At 46.0% G+C, this 20,854-nt stretch overlaps 1 protein-coding gene across 2 annotated transcripts in view; it reads right to left on the bottom strand.

Annotated features, from left to right (window-relative positions):
• ERGIC3 (ERGIC and golgi 3) overlaps positions 1 to 20,204 on the bottom strand; it is a 29,240-nt gene extending 9,036 nt beyond the window's left edge. The window contains exons 1-9 of one of the 2 annotated variants that reach the window (XM_074843423.1): positions 20,103 to 20,204; positions 19,935 to 20,005; positions 19,195 to 19,282; positions 17,815 to 17,934; positions 15,503 to 15,596; positions 14,162 to 14,327; positions 12,725 to 12,782; positions 3,707 to 3,721; positions 49 to 80 (exon numbers count right to left, since the gene is read on the bottom strand). In XM_074843423.1, coding sequence (XP_074699524.1) covers positions 49 to 80; positions 3,707 to 3,721; positions 12,725 to 12,782; positions 14,162 to 14,327; positions 15,503 to 15,596; positions 17,815 to 17,934; positions 19,195 to 19,282; positions 19,935 to 20,005; positions 20,103 to 20,190 — 732 coding nt within the window. In that variant the 5' untranslated portion in view covers positions 20,191 to 20,204. The remainder of the gene's footprint in view (positions 1 to 48; positions 81 to 3,706; positions 3,722 to 12,724; positions 12,783 to 14,161; positions 14,328 to 15,502; positions 15,597 to 17,814; positions 17,935 to 19,194; positions 19,283 to 19,934; positions 20,006 to 20,102) is intronic. The other variant, XM_074843424.1, reaches the window with a different exon arrangement.
• Positions 20,205 to 20,854: the final 650 nt, after the last annotated feature.

The following is a 20,854-nucleotide window of genomic DNA, read 5'->3' on the forward strand; positions in this document are numbered from 1 at the left end:
AAGGAAAACAGGCCAAGAGAACTAGAACACTATCTTGGGAACACTTACATTATCAAGTCCGAAGCTCTGCAGATCGTGAACTGTAACAGAAAAATAGTTTAACAACATAGTTCAGACTGTGATAACAAGCATATCTATTTACCTTATTCTAGACTATAAGGGAGCTCCTCTCATTTCCATCATGATCTACAACGGCAAGGAAATCGTCTGGGTTTCTCTCTTGCTTGCAGTAGAGCATGTGACAGATAAAACTGCTGCAATTCCCCTCCTGACACAGACTAACCACTGCTAAAGTGAAGCAAAAACTTTAATTTGGGGTTACTTCAGATTCCAAGGCAAAAACAAGACCCCAGGGGCAAGCAAGGAAAACTTCACTGTTATCTCAGTCACCACTTGATACACATAACTCCTCTAGCTACTGTAAAACACAGAGGCACAACAGATCTAAACTAACAACTGAGGAGAGCACATGCCTTAATATCACATGAAAATGTCCTAAGGAAATCATCATCATCATCTTAGCAACTCTCAGCGGTCTGCCCATCAGCATTGTTACTGCTGCCCAGAGAACACACAGGGAAAGGAAAAGACTTTGCAGGGACAGCCTGGGGAGGGTATTTGCAAATCACTGGTGGGGCCAAGATGACTGTCACCAGTGCTAGGAACTGGGTAATTTGGCCTGCCCTCTCTCTGCCCTTCCTGCATACAGCAATATGATGCCCCTGGCAGCACCACGCACCCCCAGAAGGGATCCGGCAAAGATCCAGGCAATGGGGGGATATCTTTTGGTTGGCTATTTAAAAGACTTTATGCAATCCCAGAAGCATCAGTCTCAGGACGAAAAATATAACTTACAACTCGATTTCAGTATTGCTCCTAGCAGGTTTGTCCAAAGTCACACAATCAGAGTACCCAGAGGCTGTGGTGCATTTTAACAGGTAAATTCACGTTCTCAGGAAGCCAGACCTCACCTTTCACCTTAGCAAAGAAAAACACACTTCAAAAATTGTGGGCTATTCCTTTAGGAGCTGCTAGAGCCAGATCATCAAGTGCTGCTACACTATTAACAAAGGTTAGGAAATCTGCTGCCTTGAAAGGTTTCTGATATACAGCCCAGCACAAGACAGGCTGCAAATAAAGAACTGATTGGAACTAGCCTTTCCTTTAAATCATTTATTTAACATTAGTGTGCTGTGAACTCATTTTTTTCCACTAACATCTTTCAGTAAAACACCAGAAGCATCACTTACTACTAAACCCAAGGAGATATACATGCAAAACACAGAAAAGGAAATGCTAAGCCTAAGCCTAAAACTATACTCCTAAAGGTCTGATTCACAGTTAGTGTTCAGTGCTCAGAAACTAAGGCCGAAGTCACTGGAATTGAGGCAATGGTTCTGCATTACAAAGAGCTCAGAGCTGCACTGGCTTCAGCTATTCCTGTTGCTGCCTCTGACAAGTGTGCAGACCTATCACTGCCACTAGCACAGCAGTTTGTGTGCCTGTGCTGGCAACTGGATCAAAGAACTCATTTGTTTTTAAAAAAGAAACTCCTACTAAAACTTTGGAAATAGATGTGGAATGGTGGGCAGGGAAAGGAACGGAGAAGTGGCCTTGGGGTTATGCTAGGCTGTTTTTCTTAACAGTTACAGCAACATCCTCTTCTATTCTGCAGGATTATTTGCACTTCAGAGTTAAGAGGCTTAGCTGTCAAGTGAAGTGTCGAATCCCACTGCCTTTTGTACAGACACCAGCAGGCTAACCTTCAGGTAACAATGAAGTTTTACAGACATCCTGGCTCTGGTGGATCTGCATTTAAACTGGACCTACTACTAACGGAATAAAACAGCCTTTGTCCCCCCCATCTTTCTGTTGATGGCTCATTGCTGCCCCACCCTCCTTTCGGTCAGGAGCCACATCAAAGAACGTAACAGGCTGAAATCTCAGTATTGCTTTATGTGAGGCTACTCTTTCAGCCAGAGCAGCTCCGCAGGAAGGTTGGTCACACAGTGCACAAACCCTTGTGCTGGCTCAGTGCAGCGATGCGCTGGCTGGGAGCTGTGCTCCTGGAACCCTGCACAGGATTATGGTGTTTATCAGCTTTAACACTTGGGTACTCACATTCGTTAGCATGTGAAATGGGAGCTGAGTACCAGTGAGGTTCACAAATCTTACAGTAATAGCGCATCACCAGAGAAACTCAAGGGCAGCACTTGAGAAAGATCAGCCGTTAACAAACCTGTTATACTAATTTACATCCTGCCTGACCCATTTTAACAGTTATGGCTATCCAAAACAAAAATTTCCCCACACTGCTCTACTATGCCTTCCACAGATAAAACACGGATTAAGTAGTTTTTATAAAACTCCTCTCCAATAAATGTACCACTCTGCAAAAAAAGCGTGATTTATATGTTCAGTTTCTGAAACAGTCTTCCACCAGACCACAGGTTTATCTCTGATCACTGAGGATTATGCTAAAGCACATGTGTATATACTCTAGGTTGTAGATAAAGGTTTAGCTAGCCATAGTTTAACATAAAACAACAGGCTATTTAGTCTGTGTAGAGAAGAAACAGAACAGAAGATCCTAAGAGATTATCAGCTAGGACCAGAGACTGTTATTTCTGAAGAAACACACACATTCCTTCCTTTCCCTGAACTGCAGCAAAGTGCCTGGCTAGGTAAAATAGAGAGACCTGTAAAACATCTTAAATTTGTCAAGATGTCTGACTCTTTTTATACAACCTAGTTTTCTTCACTGTTCTAGTAACAGTTTTAAGAACTGCTTTCTATCTGAAGAATTCTCCCCACCTTGCATTTCTGACCTGAACTTCCACAAAGACTCCTTAGACTTCGACATTCAGTCCTTGACCTGTAAAACAGGGTTAACAGCACTTCTGGCCGCTCAGGACTCCGTCAATAAACACATTAAGACTGCAAAAAACCCAACACAGCTACCCAAACACACTGCTCCAAGGTGCACTAGGACACCAATTTTCAAACTGGAAAAAATTTTCTGGAGGACAGTATCTTCCAGAAGCACAGCTGCAGCGAAGAAAGGGATTGAGGTGGGGAGCAACACAGAAAATGTTGCAGCAAGGGTAGGGAGTGAGCAAAGCCAAGAGCCTGAGCCCTCTACCAGATGTTACCAAGTCAAATCATCACATCTCAACCTGTAATCACCATGATTACCCTTAAAAAAAACATCCAGTGGTTTACAAACCCTTGGAAAACCTCCTACTGAGTATTCTGAGATTAGCAGGCTAGGTGCATGAATTCCCAGGAGAAATTCTCTAGCCTGTTGTACAAATTAGATTAAATAATTATCCCATTTGACTTCAAAAGGCAAAGTCTCTCCAAGGTGTCATCATGCCCCCATCAATTACATTATCTGCACAGAGCAACTATTAATTCACCAACACATTATCTCCAACACCGATCCCTTAAAATCATTTAAGACAAAGATTCTCAACCTTTTCCACCTGGTCACCTCCTTTACCACAGAAGAATGCACTCCTTTTAGCTCTCCTAAAAGGAGATGGCTCTCCTTTTAGCTTTCAGGCAATCTTCTCAAATCCTGGCCTAGATCAACAGCTCCTCCCAAAGGAGATTTACAGACACAGCAAATAACAGAAATTATATTAGTTCTGTAATAAACAGTTTTGGGGAAAAAAAAAAAGGATAAGGATACAGCAACACTTACTCTCAACAGCGTGCACTGCAAAAACGAGCAGAATAGGAGAGAAAAGAGAAATATTCAGATCCTTACAATGAAAAGATACAGAGATTCAGATAGAACAACATTTACAACTCATACCAAAAAGGGGAAGAGCAACAGCTTTGCCAGTGTGCTTTCTAGGCCATATAAAATGACTCCCTAGCTAGCCAAAGGACTTCTATATGGACAAGCAATCATTTAAAGTGTAACAGAGAAATAAAAATGCAGGAATTAATCACTAAAAGGAAAAATAAAGTGGGATGTCCATATAGGTTAAGTGAGCTCTAAAGCAGCATGCCAGATAACAACGCTGGTTATATTTAGATTCTTTTTCAGACTTAAGGTAACAGAAAGGTCATTTTACCAGCAACCAAAGCTATCCAGAAGTGCACTCAAGATTTACATTCACAATGTATTAACATTCAAAGCTGGGTAACAAGTTTTTGTTCTTGGTGAGTCCTGTGCTTCTTTCATCACACCTGATGCACAGAGAAGGTAGCAAACCGTGAGGTTTTTATTTGTTCTGTTGCAAGATCCCAACAAAGGTGAATACCTAGAAGGATGCGAGGCAGGGAAAATGTATGTTTGGATGGCATACCTCAGAGGAGGTTAAGTAACCTCCTTTTCTGCTTGTTTCGAAAGACTGTTCACATATATTCAACACTGCATGACTAACCAGTAACAGTCACAGACTTACACCTCCTCAGAGACAGGCCTCTGAATCCTCCACATGGAAATTCTGATCCGCTTTGCCACACGCTACATCCCTGGTGGTGCTTCTACAACAGCATGTTTTTTGGTATGGAGAAGGTATGGAAGGTATGGAGAGCTTCCAGATGGCTGCTTGACAAACATTACGCATTCCCAACAACTGGTACGACTTGAGCTCTGATGGATTATAGTCCAGTGACAAATGGAATATCATGTTCGGGGTCTCCAAAACAGACCTGATATAACTTGAAAACAGCTTGTCCATCTGCACGGAAATGGGTGAGACCTTGTGTCTTTCAGCACTAAGACAACCAAACTCTGAAAGGAGTTTACCAGTGTAAAAAGAAAAGTCCTTAGCAATACTGAGAATGAAGTAAGAATCTCAGCTTCCAGCATTCAGTTTGGGTATGAAAACGGTTAATTCCCTTGCAGACACTACTTCTGGGCAGAAGTCAGAACGAGCTCACACAAACACCATCTGTGGAAGGAATACTGTACAGGTGATCAACCAGAGGATTTAGATCAACTGATGGAGATTGAATCCCACATTATTTTTCTTCCAGGAGTGTTGATGGGCAGGAGAAGAGCTCAGATGAGGAACTGGTATCTGCAAAAGGCCTGTGCAATAGTAACAGCCCCCCAACTAATAGGGCTCCAGGGAAGGAACAGAGAAAGAAGCTGCAGTCTCTGCAGAAAAGAAGAACTAGTGTCACTTGCTCTTGGTTGCCAATGAGAAGATGCCAAGGGACCTAAAAAATGACAACGAGTCTTCAGTATGTCCTTTTCCAATTCGGTATTCAAAACATTAAAAAGTATGTAAAATATGAGAGGCTATTAGGGCTCATCCATAGTGTCCAAGGATGCCTTCAAATAGGTTCTGGCTGTCAAACAAATCTCTAGTAGAGAAGGGAATAAATCCTCCCTTAAGTACACAGGCAGAACATTAATGAAGCTGTACAACTGACCACTGAATTTGTGCTCTTAAGAGAGCTAACAAAGCTTTGCACATTTCTAGGCAAAGCTTGGTGACTGAGTAGGCAGCTCCTTTTCCAAAACCACCATTATCTCAAAGAGCAGCCTCCTTGGATTTTTTTCCTTCCACAATCATCACCACAAACAAGGAGAAAAACAAATGGTAATCGCAAATAGTCCCTTCAGAGATAAATTTGTTCCTCCAGTTGATCACTTAGGGAGTAAGAAAACCACAAAATTCAGACCATGTACAGAATTGCTTCACCCACAGAAATTGTCCCGGTCATTGAGAGTGTGTCTTTAGGACAAAGAATGTCCTGAATGTTGTCATCAGTGTCAGCTTCTTTTCTAAGGAATTGAAGGAATCTAAAAATACATTTTAAGGAATCCCAAAAAGCTCTCTGGCTGTCAGAAAGGCACAATGCCTTCCCTAAAAAATAATGGTGATGGCACCTTAACAGCAGAATGGTCCAAAGATAATCTAAAGGATGAATGAGAAGCCTCAGCTTCTACACTAGAAGAAATATGGCAAGAAAGAAGGAAGTGATATGACAATCATCTCTCTCCTAAGGAACCTATCACTAACGACTCTCCTGCATGCTGGAAACTCACTGCCAACCACCGCAGCTGAAGCAGGAGATGACTGCTACTGTACAGGCATGGACAGAAATGGCAGCAGCACCTGAACCACAAACCTTGGGAGGTTAAAAAGCTAGATCATTCCTTTTATCACAGAATCATCTAGGTTGGAAAGGACCTTGAAGATCATCTAGTCCAACCATAAGAGAGAGACAGGAAGGAAAGAAGGAAGGTGTGAACTGCTGCAAAGAAAACAGCTGTGATATCCAGAACCACAAACAGGCGCAGCTGGTGCTGCAGGCTGTCCTTAAAGAGGCATAAGTGAAAGACATAATTTCACCAATACCTGCAGCACCCTGCACAAACTAAACATAAAATCTCAGTTTAGAATTCAAAGCCTGTGGACCAGACAACAGTGAAGCAAGCCCAGGCTCAGCTAGTACCAATAAATAAGCAGGGCTTGAGGCTGCACTGCTTGGAACAGAAGACTGTAAATATCAATGATGTTTGATTCTGGTTTTCCCTTGATGCAGAAGAGCCAGGAATACTAGTTTCAGTGCCACAAACTCTGCTTGGAAGTGCTTCAGTCCTCCTCCTAATGACCTGGGATTTCTCAGTGCAGCTGGACCACAGACGAGCTGAGGAACAAGACAAGAGCATCTGCAGGTGGTATGACACTCAGGAGTTGGGTGGAGGTCTTCTCTGACACTCTGCTCCAATGGAGCATCACGGTGCAGGCTTAAAGTGACCAGTTTTCAATGCTTCCAATAACTTGGGATGAAAATTAGCGTCACTGCTTGCTTCAAAAGCAAATTCCCAAAGTTTCAGCTTGGATTCTCCAGGACCACATCACATGAAGGACAGACAGACAGAGCACCTGCCCAAGAAGGACAAGCAGTATATTTACACACTAGTTAAAAAGTAATTAATCATTACAGATGGCACAAAGGCTCATCCGTTGTGTGGATTCTCCTAGAGAGAAAAATTTTGATGACCCAAGATGAGGAACACACACTAAAACATGTGTGAATAATGATGAAAACCAAGACAAAATATGAACAAAATCTATGCTGAAGAAATACCTCTAGTAATAAAGTGCTCAGCCTCCAATGGTCAGCTGAGAAGAACACCTCCTTACTCATGAACCAGCCAAGAGGGAATGCACAGTAGAAGTCTGTCTTTTATACATAGGTGTCAAACTTTATCAGTTCTTGAGTCTTCCAGTTTGGTATACTGGAAACGTGAATATGGATGGATAAAAATTGCATTACCGCAGCATGGCCGGACCCTTCTCTTCAGTTATCTACAGGCAGAAAAACACCCTCCTTCAACTTCCAAATTACATTTTCTTCAGGGTCTTGGGATTACAAGAAACCAAAAGGAATGTGAAGTTGTACTTAATGACTGGGCAGAACAGCTTTCACCTAGTTTGGGTGCGTATGTATAAATATGGAACAACATCAAAAGAACACGAGAACAAAGGTTACATACAAGCACAGAAAAACATCCACACAAACAACAGCAAGGGAAGTAAATCACCTCACCTGGATTTAGCATTCATGCAGGCAGAAACAAAACAAAATAAAAAGGGAAAAATAACGTTTTTCTTACAAATGGACAAACTTTTTTCTTCTTTTTTTAACATGGTTTTAGTTTTCCAGCATTTCCAGTGTTTCTGGTTCCTTCAGAAACATGAATATTGCATAAAGACAACATGGAATATTGTCCTTCCTGGGAGAACTTGTGTTAAAACAAGTGAAATGTCAAACATTTACTTTGCAAAAAAAAAAAAAAAAAAAAGATTCTCAGGAGATCATCAGAGGTCCTTGGGGCATAAAGATTACCATGGTATAAGGGTATTTAAGAAATAAGTCTGGGGTCACATAAGATTGGGTAATGCATTTTTCTGAGAAAGTTTGAGATGTTAGGGGCTTGATTCTTCACGAAAAACCCTCAGGACATTTAGAATGCCAAACACAAGTGAAATACAGTTTGAATCTATTCCAGCAGATGCTACCCTCTGAGGAGATAAAGCACTTGCATCTCTTAAGAGCATGAGATTCATGGGCTACCTACCCTTCTAAACTTTGTTTCCTGTTAGTCAACATACATGTCTGCACTAAAACACGTATACATACCCTACTGTCAATAAATAACGCAGAATCACCAAATGTGATTGTAACTAATAAAACCTGATATTCAGTAAACTCTTAAAAAGGGTGGCTTTTCATAAGGCTTACCCACTCATAGAGTGTTTAAAAATGAAAAAAATTGGAGAGTAATTGTTGATAATTCGATTTTGGTGGCAACTCATTAGCATTCTCCTGATTAGGAAAGCAGCTGAATTTAGGCTGCTGTACTTAGCTAATGTTAACTTGAATGTAATTTCAATCTTTTTTCCTAGTCTAACAAGGATCTCTGATCTCCTCTGTCTTAAGGGAAGGACTTCTGCCAAGCCAAAGACAAAGAATCAAGGTTCACGGATGTCAGAAATGGGATGAGCTCCTCTGGGCAAGGCCACTCCCTGACTTTTACCTATATTCCTCTCACATTCGGCCGGCACTGTCAAACCACCCCTTATGTTGGGAATCCATAAAGTATTATTTCAGGCAAATGATTTCTGGGGACAAAATACGAGTATGCGAGAACAAAAACACAGGCAAGGAGAGAGAACTGTGTGTGGAGAAGGAAGCCCAAACAAGAAATGAATGATCCCTGAAAAAGATGACTTCTTCTGGGTCACTTCTATCCTAGGGCAGGTACTCAAAGAAAATAAAGAGCATAAAGACTGAGGTACACACAGTTAAAGCTAACATAACTAAACAGAAATAAAACTGCACCTTATTCAGTGCTGGTGCTGGTTTGCATGTGTGTTAGCCCCATGTCTCCTCTTACTTCTTAGTCTACTTGCCAGAAAAAGCAATTTCAACTTGCTTTCACCTAAGAGAGAAGTTACAATTTTGAAGATGTTAACAGCAAGCACGCAACGAAAGTTTGGAAGCTCATATCAGAATTATATTTATGGTCAGATTTACAAAGTGCTTCTGAATAGGATCCTTCACACTGTGCAGATTCCCTAGCAGGTTATCTATTAAACAACAGTAACCCTCAGGAGCAGGAGAGAGTAACAGCGCAAGAAACAAAAGCTGGTGTGCTAGCTTCAGTATTTGAATAGCAACAAAAAACAGAAGTATGGACTCAGGTCTAACCACCGGCTGTACAAATGTGGTATAGCTACTCTGACATGAGGCAAGAAGAGTGGTGCAATGGAATGAACTTTCCACAGTACTGACATTCTCACTCACCCCCTTATTCTCTACTGATTCAAATCGGTAGGAAATAAAAGGCAGTAGCAAAAATACTGTCAGTCATCACAGTTTTGTATCAAACAGGTCTAGTAAAATTATTATTTTGAATGGATTGTTAATGTGGGTTTTGATGATAACAGTTTGGAATATTCAGACTTCTCTTAGACACTCAACTTCATCCTGCGTGACATTCTGTTGAGTATATTAATAGGAGTGAGCATCAATGCAGACCACCTTAAATGGATCAAAAATCACACGCTCCTAAGGTCTTGTGTGGAATTATGATCCAAACGAGGTATTTCCAGGGGAGCTGTGGAAGTATCTCACAGAGCTCTGTCCTCTGGCTAATACTAGTCATGTCCTGCATCTGTAATTAAAGGGGAAAAAACATTCCTTCTTTCTGTAAGCTTAAGAAAAAAAGAAAGGATTATGAAGAAAGGTTATCCTGAGGCAGAACACAGTCTCAGCTTCATGTACAAGACCAGACCCTGAGCTGTTCATTTCCCTTGGGGGTCAGGGAAAACTCCTTGATTGTTGATTGGTGCCACGAAAACATCACCCAGGCAAAGGCTGGGAAAAAAGGGAGATCATGTGTTACAAACAACTAGGAAGCAAGGGAGAACAAAATGAAGAAAATCATTACACCCCTGCCTACATCATGCTCATCCAGGACCTTAATCCTGGGTGCAGTCTGGTACCTCCAGAACCGAGCTGAAAGAGGTTCATAAAAATCCAGCAGTGAAGCTCAGAGGTCAAATGGCTTCCACAAAGGACCATCTGAGTAAGCTGGGACTCTTCAGCAGGGGAAAGACAGTGGGTTGGCACAGGAAAGGTCTGTGACATCCTGAGAGGCAGGGAGAGAGAAGGCAGCAGCTGTTCACTCCTTTCCAGCAGAGGAACAAGGGCCTTGGGATACAGCTAGTGGGAGCAAGCAGATGAGGGGAGGTGTTTTTTCTTACAGCAGAGCAGGCCTGCTGAACGCCTCGCAACAGGGTGTTGTGAGTGCAAAATGTTTACATGGGTTCATGGTGAGATGGGAAAAGTACCTGATAGAGACCACCGAGGGCTTTCAATAGACTGTAACAGACTCAGGAGATCCCAAGAGGTGAAAGCAGTTGCACATGAAGAAAAGTATTAGGGACCTTTTTTCCTCATTATTTAATGTGACAGAATTCCCAGAAAGTGGAAAGTCTGTCTGCCCATCACCCCTCCTCCTACCCCTTTTCACTGTCCTCAAAACACCAATATTCCTAACTCAGCCTCCAAAAGGTCTGCAGTAACCACATAGTCCTTTCTGGTTTTCAACTGTATTTTCTCCAGTGTAAACCCTTCATTTTTCAGTTCAGTTGTGCAAGACTTCTGGGGCACATGCAATTAGAGACCTACCTCACCTCACCCCCTCCTCTACACACACAAAGTACTTGCTCTCAGGCCAGCCAGCTTGCATTCATGCCTATTACAGAGAACAGATGCAATGCAGAGATGCTTCTTGTTAACTCAGGTACATGCTGTGCAGTTGTAAAGCCTGGCTGTAGTAAGGTTGCTGTTGTCATGCTAGTTTAAGTCCACAAAGTTCTGCAGGTAGAAGTGTTTTATTATTAACAACAATTAATACTGGGGGGGAAAACAGGTTTGGGTTTTTTTTTTTTTTGCACAGAAGTGCTTCTTCATCTGTAGAAACTGTGCTTAAAAGCTTGTTTGTTTTTCTCCAAATACACCAGTCAGTCTCACAAAGCACATTCACATTCTCCCCCAACCTTTACCTCAGTGGTACAGGTTAAACTGGCCTGAGTGATAGGAAGGAGAAAAAATCAGGCTGAAATTAAAGCTCTTTGTGAAACCTTTGTGAAATTTCACACTTCAAAAAATTGATCAAGGGAATTGCAAACATTCCATTAAAGCACAAATATTTTTAATCAAGTTCCTGTTAAAGACAGAAGGCAGGGACTGGGGGAGCAGAGTCCCTCCCACTGTAAGAGAAGATCAGGTTTGAGACAACCTGAGGAACCTGAACATACACAAGTCTATGGAACCCAATGAGATTTCTCCCAGAGTCCTGAGGGAATTGCCTTACCACTGTGCCTGGCAAGATCGCGGAACAGATCCTCCCAGAAGCTATGTTAAGGCACACGGACGACAGGGAGGTGATTCGAGACAGCCAGCGTGGCTTCACCAAGGGCAAGTCCTGCCTGACCAAACTAGCAGCCTTCTATGATGGAGTGACTACATCAGTGGACCAGGGAAGAGCTGTGATGTCGTCTATCTGGACTTCTGTAAGGTCTTTGACACGGTCTCCCACAACATCCTTCTCTCTAAATTGGAGAGAGATGGATTCAACTGATGGACTATTCAGTGGACAAGGAATTGGCTGGATGGTTGCATCCAGAGAGTAGTGGATCCATCAACAGCTCAACATCTGGATGGACATTTGTGACGAATGGTGTCCCTCAGGTGTCCATACTGGGACCAGTACTGTTTAATACCTTCATCAATGTCACCGATAGTGGGATCGAGTGCACCCTCAGCAAGTCTGCAGATGACACCAAGCTGAGTGGTGCAGTTGACACGCCTGAGGGATGGGATTCCCTCCAGAGGGACCTGGACAAGCTTGAGAAGTGGGCCCATGGGAACCTCATGAGCTCCTTAAAGGGGGCTTATAAGAAAGATGGGGACAGACTTTTTAAGAGGGATGTGATAGGTCAAGGGGTAATGGTTTTAATCAAAAGAGAGTAGATTTAGAGTAGATATAAGGAAGAAATGTTTTACAATAATGGTGGTGAAACACTGGAGCAGGTTGCCCAGAGAGCTGGTAGATGCCCCGTCCCTGGAAACATTCAGGGTCAGGCTGGACGGGGCTCTGAGCAACCTGGTCTAGTTGAAGATGTCCCAGCTCACTGCAGGGGGGGAGGTCACACTACATGACCTTTAAAGGTGCCTTCCACCCCAAACCATTCTGTGATTCTGTGGAAGTACCACGAATATTCTGGCCACTATGTATTTATACCTATACTTGGGGAAGTCCTTTACAACTTAAATTTTACTCTAAAATTTCTGAATTGCTTTAAAATTCTCCTGAGGTATTCTCCAAACTATCCCTTCCAAAGATACTGATATTCAGGTCCTGGACTGAACACCTTACTTGAGGATGGTTTACAGCAGAACAGCAAAGTTTTGTAGAACAAGCCAGACTGATAGACTGTCCAGAAATATTGTCCTCCAAGTTCTTCCACACCCACGGGGCAGCACCTCCAGAAAACACTTTTCTATTTGTTCATGATGGCTCTAAACCTCTCTAATGAAACTTCAACAACGTCCTCCCTGCTGAAGCAGTGCTGCTGGTATTATGGATAGCAATGTAAAGATATTAAAAGAAAACAGTCAGACATACTTGGAAGCTAAAGGTCACAGTAAGCAGGAAAAGAAAATACTTTACCATGTACATGAGACTGTTGGAAACTTTTTCCTGGTGCAAAGTGGAAATTTCCAGCTACCTGCAGGAGATAGTAATCTTTCATTAAAAGGTCTGAATCTATATAAAAAAGCAGTCGTAGTGCTGCTTGAATTTTCAGATTTTTGTTTAAACAACATATACACCAAGCAACTCATTTCCATAGGTGACACTATCAGCAGATACTGTCCTAAAAGAGATATGGATTTCCCCTCTTCCTCACAGGCAGTCATGTGGAAACCCATAGTTACATAGTGATGTTGATAATAATTGTTCCATCCAGATTATTTTAGTGGACATAAAAATGGGAAGAAGAAGGAATTAAGTCTATTGAGAGGGAACTGACTGCTGCTGCAGGAAATACAAAAAGGTATCACAGAAAAGGAGTGGAGAAAGTAACTGAGAAGGAGAGTGAGCAGGGTAAGAAAACCCTTAATACAATAAAAGTGATCCTATGTACGTGTCCATGAAAATAAGCTGCATGCAAAAATAATGCACAAAATTTACACCACCACCCCACCCCCCCCGCCCCCAGCAAACAAACAAAACCATCCCAAAAGACAAAGGCTGTCAAAATTTCCTCCTAGAATCTGAAAGGGATATGGGTATCAACTGCCAGTCCTCCCTGACACCTACTCGCAATCATACAGACTCTCCCCTGGAAGATCTGAATGTCCCAATCTCACGTGCTACATTGCACCTTCGATGTCTGTGCAGATCTATTGCTTATGTTAACTGCAGACCTGATGAGAATGGAGATGTGCAAAATTCCAAGTGCATAAACAACAGCCCCCAGAAATTCCCCCAGGGACACCCACCCTTGGACCCTTGCTACCTCCAGCATTCCCCTCTGAATCCTTGGTAACCCACCAAATGGCAGGGTAGTTACATGGTGCTCTGATATATCTCCTGCTACATTTTCATACTCCAGTTGCAAAAACCACCTTTCTAAATATCTTCAGCTTTGACTACCAACTCCAATAGTCTTTCTTCCACTGTTTTTCTAAAGAAGGCAACATTTGCCTCTCTCCAGCACCTCTGCTGGCAAGTTGTTGGTTACTGGTGGTCTGTTTTAACACTTGAAGGGTAGGTGGGACAACCTAACCTCAAAGAAGCTGCCTCTCCTCCTCCAGAAACCTCGGCAAAAAGACTTCTAGCTAGGCGGTAGGAAAAGCAAAGCTTCTCCAGCCAACACGCTTCCTACCTGCCCACACAACAAAACAGACAATTATCCCCTTCCCAACACTTATCCCAACTCTCCTACTGAACCCTTATGGGCACAAGGACCTTGCTGAGCCCAGGGGTTATTCTATTACAGTCCTGTGAACGCCTAAAGCTGGAAGAGGAGAGGAACACCCCGACTCTGCTTTTTCACAGTTGTCACCATCATGCAGCAGGTTCACAGCAAAACCCATCTCTCACCTTGTTGACCTCTAGGAAACCATACACTTGGCAGCCCTCATTCTTCTGCTCTTGCATTTTCTGGCTAAACCCTTCCCTCTTGCACTGCTCTATGCTATCCGGGTTCTTGAAGGCCCAGCCTCGCCGCCTGTATGCTTCTCTGACATCGTCACAAGTATTACAACACCTGCAAAAGCACAAGCACCATCTTACCATCGTTATGGCTATAAAGAGATGCTCCAGCTCAAGACTTGCATCCTTGGTGGATTTTTCTTCAACAGAGCAATAAAGCAAACACCAGGGATTGGACTTTGAAAGGTGGCCTAATGCTCCTGAAGGAGCTCGAGCTTATTGATGTACTTTTTGAGATTTTGGCATGTGGGTGCAAGCTGGTTTAATGCCGTGCCTGAGTCTGAAGAGAGCTTTGCCTGTCCATTCAGACAGCCAAGTCACCCCTTGGCAAAGAAATCTGTTACAAAAATGACAGCAGCGACCCACAGCTCTGAGCGGTTTGGAACTTCCCCACGTCAACAAAACATCTGCCTGCTTCTATTCCTCCTTTCCTCTCTTTTTAAGGCAAGACTGTCAACGTTGGAGGGAGGGTTAATGAGAAACGTTCTTAATTACTTTTCTACCCCTGGATAACACCGGAAAAAAACAGTTTTCTTTTGGGTTCTGTGTTTTGCTGGGCCAAAGAAAAAGTTGAAGGCGGGAACTGTGAATCCTTCAGGATGGAAACATCTCTGGGGAAGGAGACACAACTTGACAGATGGGACAAACCAAGTTACTACAGAGACAATAATAGCAAAGGATTAGAATAGTCCAGAACCTGTGGACTATCACGGATCCATTCTTCCACGAATTTGCAGGTAGGAGGAAGGAGAAACACCAATGGACACCGTTGTTTTTATGAGCGATAAATGCCTGGTCTTTGCTCCCGTAAGGATGCAAAGCCTGCAGCTGAAGTGAGAAGGCAAAGCCATAACCAGGTTTTATTCCAAGACAGCTCACGTAACAGTGAAATAATTTACACAGCTCCCCTCTGGACACCAAATAACCCCAGAAAAGATTCCGTTTGCTGAGATACAGTCTTTGCGCTACTGCAAAGGTAGTGCAACTTGCACTGCCCTTAAACAGGCACGTAAACAAACTAGACAACTTAACTCTTCAAGTTCTTAACAATCACAAGTACAGCTTCCAAAGGCATACCAAAACCACAACAGTCCTCATCATTCTCTGCACATGTGCTCAGGAGGATTTCATTGCACAGGCCTTCACGGATATTTGGAAAAAAACCCCACGCATGCAACATAACCGTATTAAGTCAAGTGCTTAGAAGATATGAAAAGGGGTAAAGGTTACCGAATGTCCTCTGACTCTGCCCCATAACAGCTCTCGCAACGATTGGCATCCAAAGAATTTGGATCAAACACTTCTTCTTCTTCCTTCCCCAGCTCTAAGACAAAAGAGGATTCAAGTGAAGAGGCATGTCTAGAAACACTCTCTTGTACTATTGTTCTGTTCTACACACAATATCTGTTCTCCACAAGAACGCAATGATTTTGTGTCGGAAGCTGCGCATCCTGCGCCCAAAGCTCACCTGAAATGGCAGGCACAGAGCCTGTTGAGGTGTGAAGCAAGGCCAAAAAGCAGAGTAGCATTTGTCATCTTGAGAACACCCTCCACAGAAGGAACTGGCTGTCTGTAAGCCTTGCTGGAGTGCTGACCAGACATTACTTGCATAAAGACTTTGTCAAAACATTGTCTAAAGTGATCCAATCAGTAAATTGTGACCGATACAGGACCTGCTACACAAACAGAATTTTATGTAGCAGTCAACAGTGCATAATGCATAATCCTGTCCCAAGACATGTAGGGAACACAGTTTTATACTGCTGTGAAACACGATCAGAGTGGGAGCCTCCTGAGTGGAAAACTGACACTCAGTCCTGCAGGGTGACAATGCCGACGAGGCACACATGTGTGCCACTGCTCACTAGAAATCTCCAAGGAATTGCTACCTTCTTCATGGCTTAACAATTCTGCCATGTCTGCGCCACGTGTGCGTTGAATGTGCAGCCGCAGTACGGCTAGGGCACACACTCATGGGAGTTTTATGTTCTTATGTGGAGAAGCCTGAAGAGGGACTTGTACCAGAGGAGATGAGAGCTGGTGGCAGCTGAAACCTGCTGAACAGCAGGAGACACCTACAGAAAACTCCAACAGGGCTTCTGTTTTCTCAAGAACCAAAACAAATACCAGAAGTCCACAAGTTTTGGAGTTAGGAATAAGTGAGCCAAGGAAGTTTGTGTCTAAAATTTTCAAAAACACTGGCTCCTAGTACAAAAGGCCCCCTTAGAATGAGGCTGCTTCAGCTCACAAACCCTGAAGGCCAGGACCAAGTCCCGGGGTTACAGAAGTCCTCTAAGGCTCACTATCCAAGCACTGCTGCACTACTCTGTAAGCCTTGAAAAGGTGGCTCCTTGGATAACTAATGCTGGGGAAGGGGATAAACTACATAGTCAGACACTGCTGAGGGGATAAAACATCATCAGGGCCCTGTTTGTGGAGATTGGGAGGTATAACAGGTGGACGGAAGGGAGTATTAAGATGTCTGTACTTCATATTAGCCGCAGGAAAAAAGAGATTTTAATTAGAAAGTACAAAATATGCATGAAAATCAACCACTAACTTTAATTCTTTAGTCACATACTTTATGGTAGTTATGATCAAACAAATAAACTTTTAGGAAAATATACCCATCATTAGCAAGGAAGTCTCACACAGTTGTTTAAAGTTTACAGCATTCATAGCAGCTGAAAGTGCACTTTGGAATTAAGCGTTTAAAAAGTGGTATGGCTTTTAATCTTGTAATTACACCAGAAAATAGCGTCAGGGAGACAAAGACAGCTTAATCATTGCTACGCTTTCTCAAAGCCATGATTCCCACCATTTCTGCAAGAACACCTGTACAATACATGGAGTCTCTCAAGATACAGCAATCGTGGAAAAGGAAAAGTCAGGACAGTATTACTGTTAGAATGCAACACTTTGCCAGAATCCTTTCTGGTTTGTGTCAAAGTACAAGGATGAGTCCTAACATCTGGAAAATGTAGAGGAGAGGTTTATGTAGCCAAGGACCACTTACTACTTGCTACTATTTGTAACCAGTAAGTCAGCTAAAATATATATTCATCAGGTATGCATTAACACACACAAAGTAAACGTTGTGAGGTGCAAGTTTAGGCTTAAGGGTCAAGTCACTGGAGCCCTCCCTGGAAAGAGGCTCTCTGCTCTAACCACATCACCCCATTTGTCAGCCCACTGTGATTTAAAGATACAACCAAAGCCAAGTTGTGCCAGAACTGCTGCTTGATTCCTAGTCGTCAAAGACCATTAACCCAGCAGCTTTATGCCTGAAAGGCATCCATGAGTCCCTGCCATTATCTCAGAGGGACTAGGCAAAGATTTGCCCTGAAAAAGTAGTGAGTGTAACAGCAGTTTGCCTGATCTGCCAGTTCAATAGATTTGCGCACTTATAAACTCTTCAGGAGTTTGTGGTGTTGAAATGCTCTTCAGCTGTCACTTGTTCCTGTGAATCTCAAAACAGGCATACAGAGATGGAAAGACTATGAGAGCAGCACCCATCCAGGAAAGGCACAGTAGCATCTTACCATGTCGCTCGGCCTCTGGAGTCACACGATTGCCAGCTTTATCCAAACGTTGCTTAAACAGATTGTGCTCCACATCCAGCTGCTGCTCTCCTGCTACATCCATGGCATCGATGCTCAAATCTGAAACCAGCGTGCAAGGAAAGTGGTCTGTGAACACACATTTGTTATGGCCTCTGGCAGGCTGAGGAAGCATTCAACCATCGAACACACAGAATCTGTCAGCGAGGGGGATGAGAATGTGCGAAACTGGAAGAGTGTGTAGGGCTGGGGCCAAGGGACGTATAGGGAGTAAAATGCACGTTGCAGCACCCTGAATGACCCTTCCAAATACGAGCTTGGGTTTGGTGCACAAGAAGGACTGTTGCCAACTGCCACAGAAAGCATTACCCGGAAAGGTAATAATACACTTAAGGCAAAAAACCAAAACCAAACCTCTCAAAGCCCAGAACCGTTTTCAGTTCAGCTTAACATCGGTTGAAAGCTGCCTCCTACTTCGACTCCCCTCACCCTTCCCCCTCAGCATGTTGCCCTGGGACCCTTTAACAAGCTGATGGAGAAGGTCTGTGGTCCCGGCTGGTGTCGAAGCACCACAATGCACCCGTGGCCACACACTCTTGTGCGGCTGAAGCTGCTCTGCAGGGCACAGCAGAGCCTGCCAGTCTCTGCAGCCTTCCCACACCCTCGGAACGGGAGGGAGGGAAAGACCAGCAATGTCTTGGGTGGTCAGAAGGAGTCAGACTCACCACGTCCAGAGCCCACGCGTTACCCAGAGGACTCACTACAACAGGACAAGAGGCAGGGAAGGTGAGCGGGTAACGTGCGCAGCAGTAACACCCAGCCAGAGTGGCCAAATCTTCCGTCACTTCACCCTGCAACTTTGTTTTGAATTTAGTTCAAACGTAATCCAATTATGAATGCTCGTTCTGATTGTAAACATTTTGGAGAAAGGTTATTGCGTGGCATTAGCATTGCAGTCAGAATTTAAGTACAAAAATCACAGAAAAGTTGTGCCTCGCCAAGTAACTGCCCGAGGAGGCTCTATACAGGTTTTCAACAGCGACACAGTCTGATCTCGAGTCCCAGCTGAACTCTGTGCCAGCTTTTTCAGTACTGCTGAGCTCTCTGACAGAGTACACCACCAGACAGAAGTCTAAGTGGGTTTACACCGTAGCCTCATTTAGAGCCTAGAAAATAACGCTGCCTGACTGGAAGTGCTGGCTGAAGTGCCCAGCGGGCCCGGCTGGAATCCCTGCGGGAGCCCAAGGGACCACCAGCCCCCCCTGCCCCTGGCCCAGGCAGCACTTGGTGGCCCCAGGCACACGGAGCCCCTCGGACTCGGCAGGGGTGAAAATCACCCAAGGGTTCAGAAGTCTGACTCACAGGCACAAGGCATGTGTGGAAAAACAACATCTAGATTGATCTTCAGTTTATCTCCCCTCGATTTGTCAACGTACAATTCCGGATGAACCTAGGAACAAAGGAAAAACACAGAGTGCTCCTTCCCTCCACCGCTGCGGCTCAGGAGCCGGTTTTTAAGCTGTGGGACCGGCGAGAGCTGAGCCACGGCCCCCCCAGCTCCGGGGTAGCGGAGCCCTCGCCGTGTGTAACGCCCCGACAAAACCCGTCCCTCGGGGCTCTCAGAGCGCGGGGGTGGACAGGGGCTGGGCAGCAGCGGGGACAGCGAGCGGAGACCCCGCCGCGCTTCCCCGCCGCAGCCGGACAAGCCCAGCTCGGCGCCCAGCGGCTCCCGGGGGAGGGCAGCCGGCTCCCGCCGCCACGGCCACCGGTCGGGGGCGAGGAAAAGCCCCGACAGAGCTGCGGGGGGCGAGGGGGCTGCGCGGAGGCGGCGGCTGGGCGGGGGCCGGTGGGCACGGCTGGGGGGGGTGGGGGGCGGGGGGGCATGGCGGGGGGGGGGGGTGGGGGGCGGGGGGGCACGGCGTGGGGGGGACGGGACCGGGGGCACGGCGGGGAGGGGGCGGGACCGGGGGCACCGCGAGGGGCGGGCCGGGGGCACCGCGGGGGGGGCCGGGGCACGGCAGGCCGGCCGGGGCCGCAGAGCCGCCTCTCCGCCGGGGCACCGCGGGGCCGGCCCGCCCGCCCCCCCCCCCGCCGCCGCTCACCTCCTTGGTGAGGTAGTACTGCAGCTCCGAGAAGAAAAGCAGCACCATGATGAGCCCGCTGACAACCGTCACTGCCGGGGAGACGAGACCCGCCGTCAGCCCCGCCGCTCACGCTCGCGCCGCCTCCCGCCGCCCTCCCCGGCGGCCACCGCCCCCCGGCCCCCTCACCCAGCGCGCCCCCGCACGTCTTGACCCGAAAGTCCTCCAGGGTCTTGGGGAACGCATCGAACCGCTTCAGCCGCCACAGCCCGTCCATGGCGCCGCGCGGCCGGAAACCGACGCGCCTTCCGGTGCGGGGCCGGCCCCGCCCCCGTCACGGCCCCGCCCGGCCCCGCCCCCCCGGCAGCGCGGCCCGGGGCCGGCCGAGGGCTCTGGCGGGCTGGGCTGGGGCTCCGTTCCCAGAGCGGGACGGGCCTCCCCGCCCCCAGCCCCGGGCCCCTGCAGGACCCCTCCGAGCCCCCTCCGACCCCGCGGTTCCGCGCGGGCTGACATCGCCCCCCCCCCGCCGCCGCCTCCCGCTTTGGCCGGTCGGGGCTGGGTTCCCGGTGCCCTCTCGAGACCGCCCGGGCTGCCCTCAGGCTGCTCTCGCAGCAGCTCGCTGACAGCGGATCAGCCGCCTCGGGAAGCGAACCGGCGCTTGGTGCTGAGGCTGGAAGGAGGAAAACCCCCCCTCCTGCCCCCCCATCCCCACCCTGTGCTCCCCCCTTTCGCTGGGGTAACGCCCCCACTGCCCTCTCTGCCCGGCCAGCGGCTGCGGATAGAGCTCGAGAGGAGCTCGGAACAGCTTCCTTGGGCCAGCGAAAACTGGGGTCACCTTCTCCCTAAACCACATATTTACCTACCGCTTGCTTTTTCCTGCTGAATCCCAGAATCCTTCAGGTTGGAAAAGACCCTCAGGATCATCGAGTCCAACCCTCAGC

Source organism: Strix aluco, chromosome 17 (genome assembly GCF_031877795.1).
Source record: "Strix aluco isolate bStrAlu1 chromosome 17, bStrAlu1.hap1, whole genome shotgun sequence".
Taxonomy (NCBI): Eukaryota; Metazoa; Chordata; class Aves; order Strigiformes; family Strigidae; genus Strix; species Strix aluco.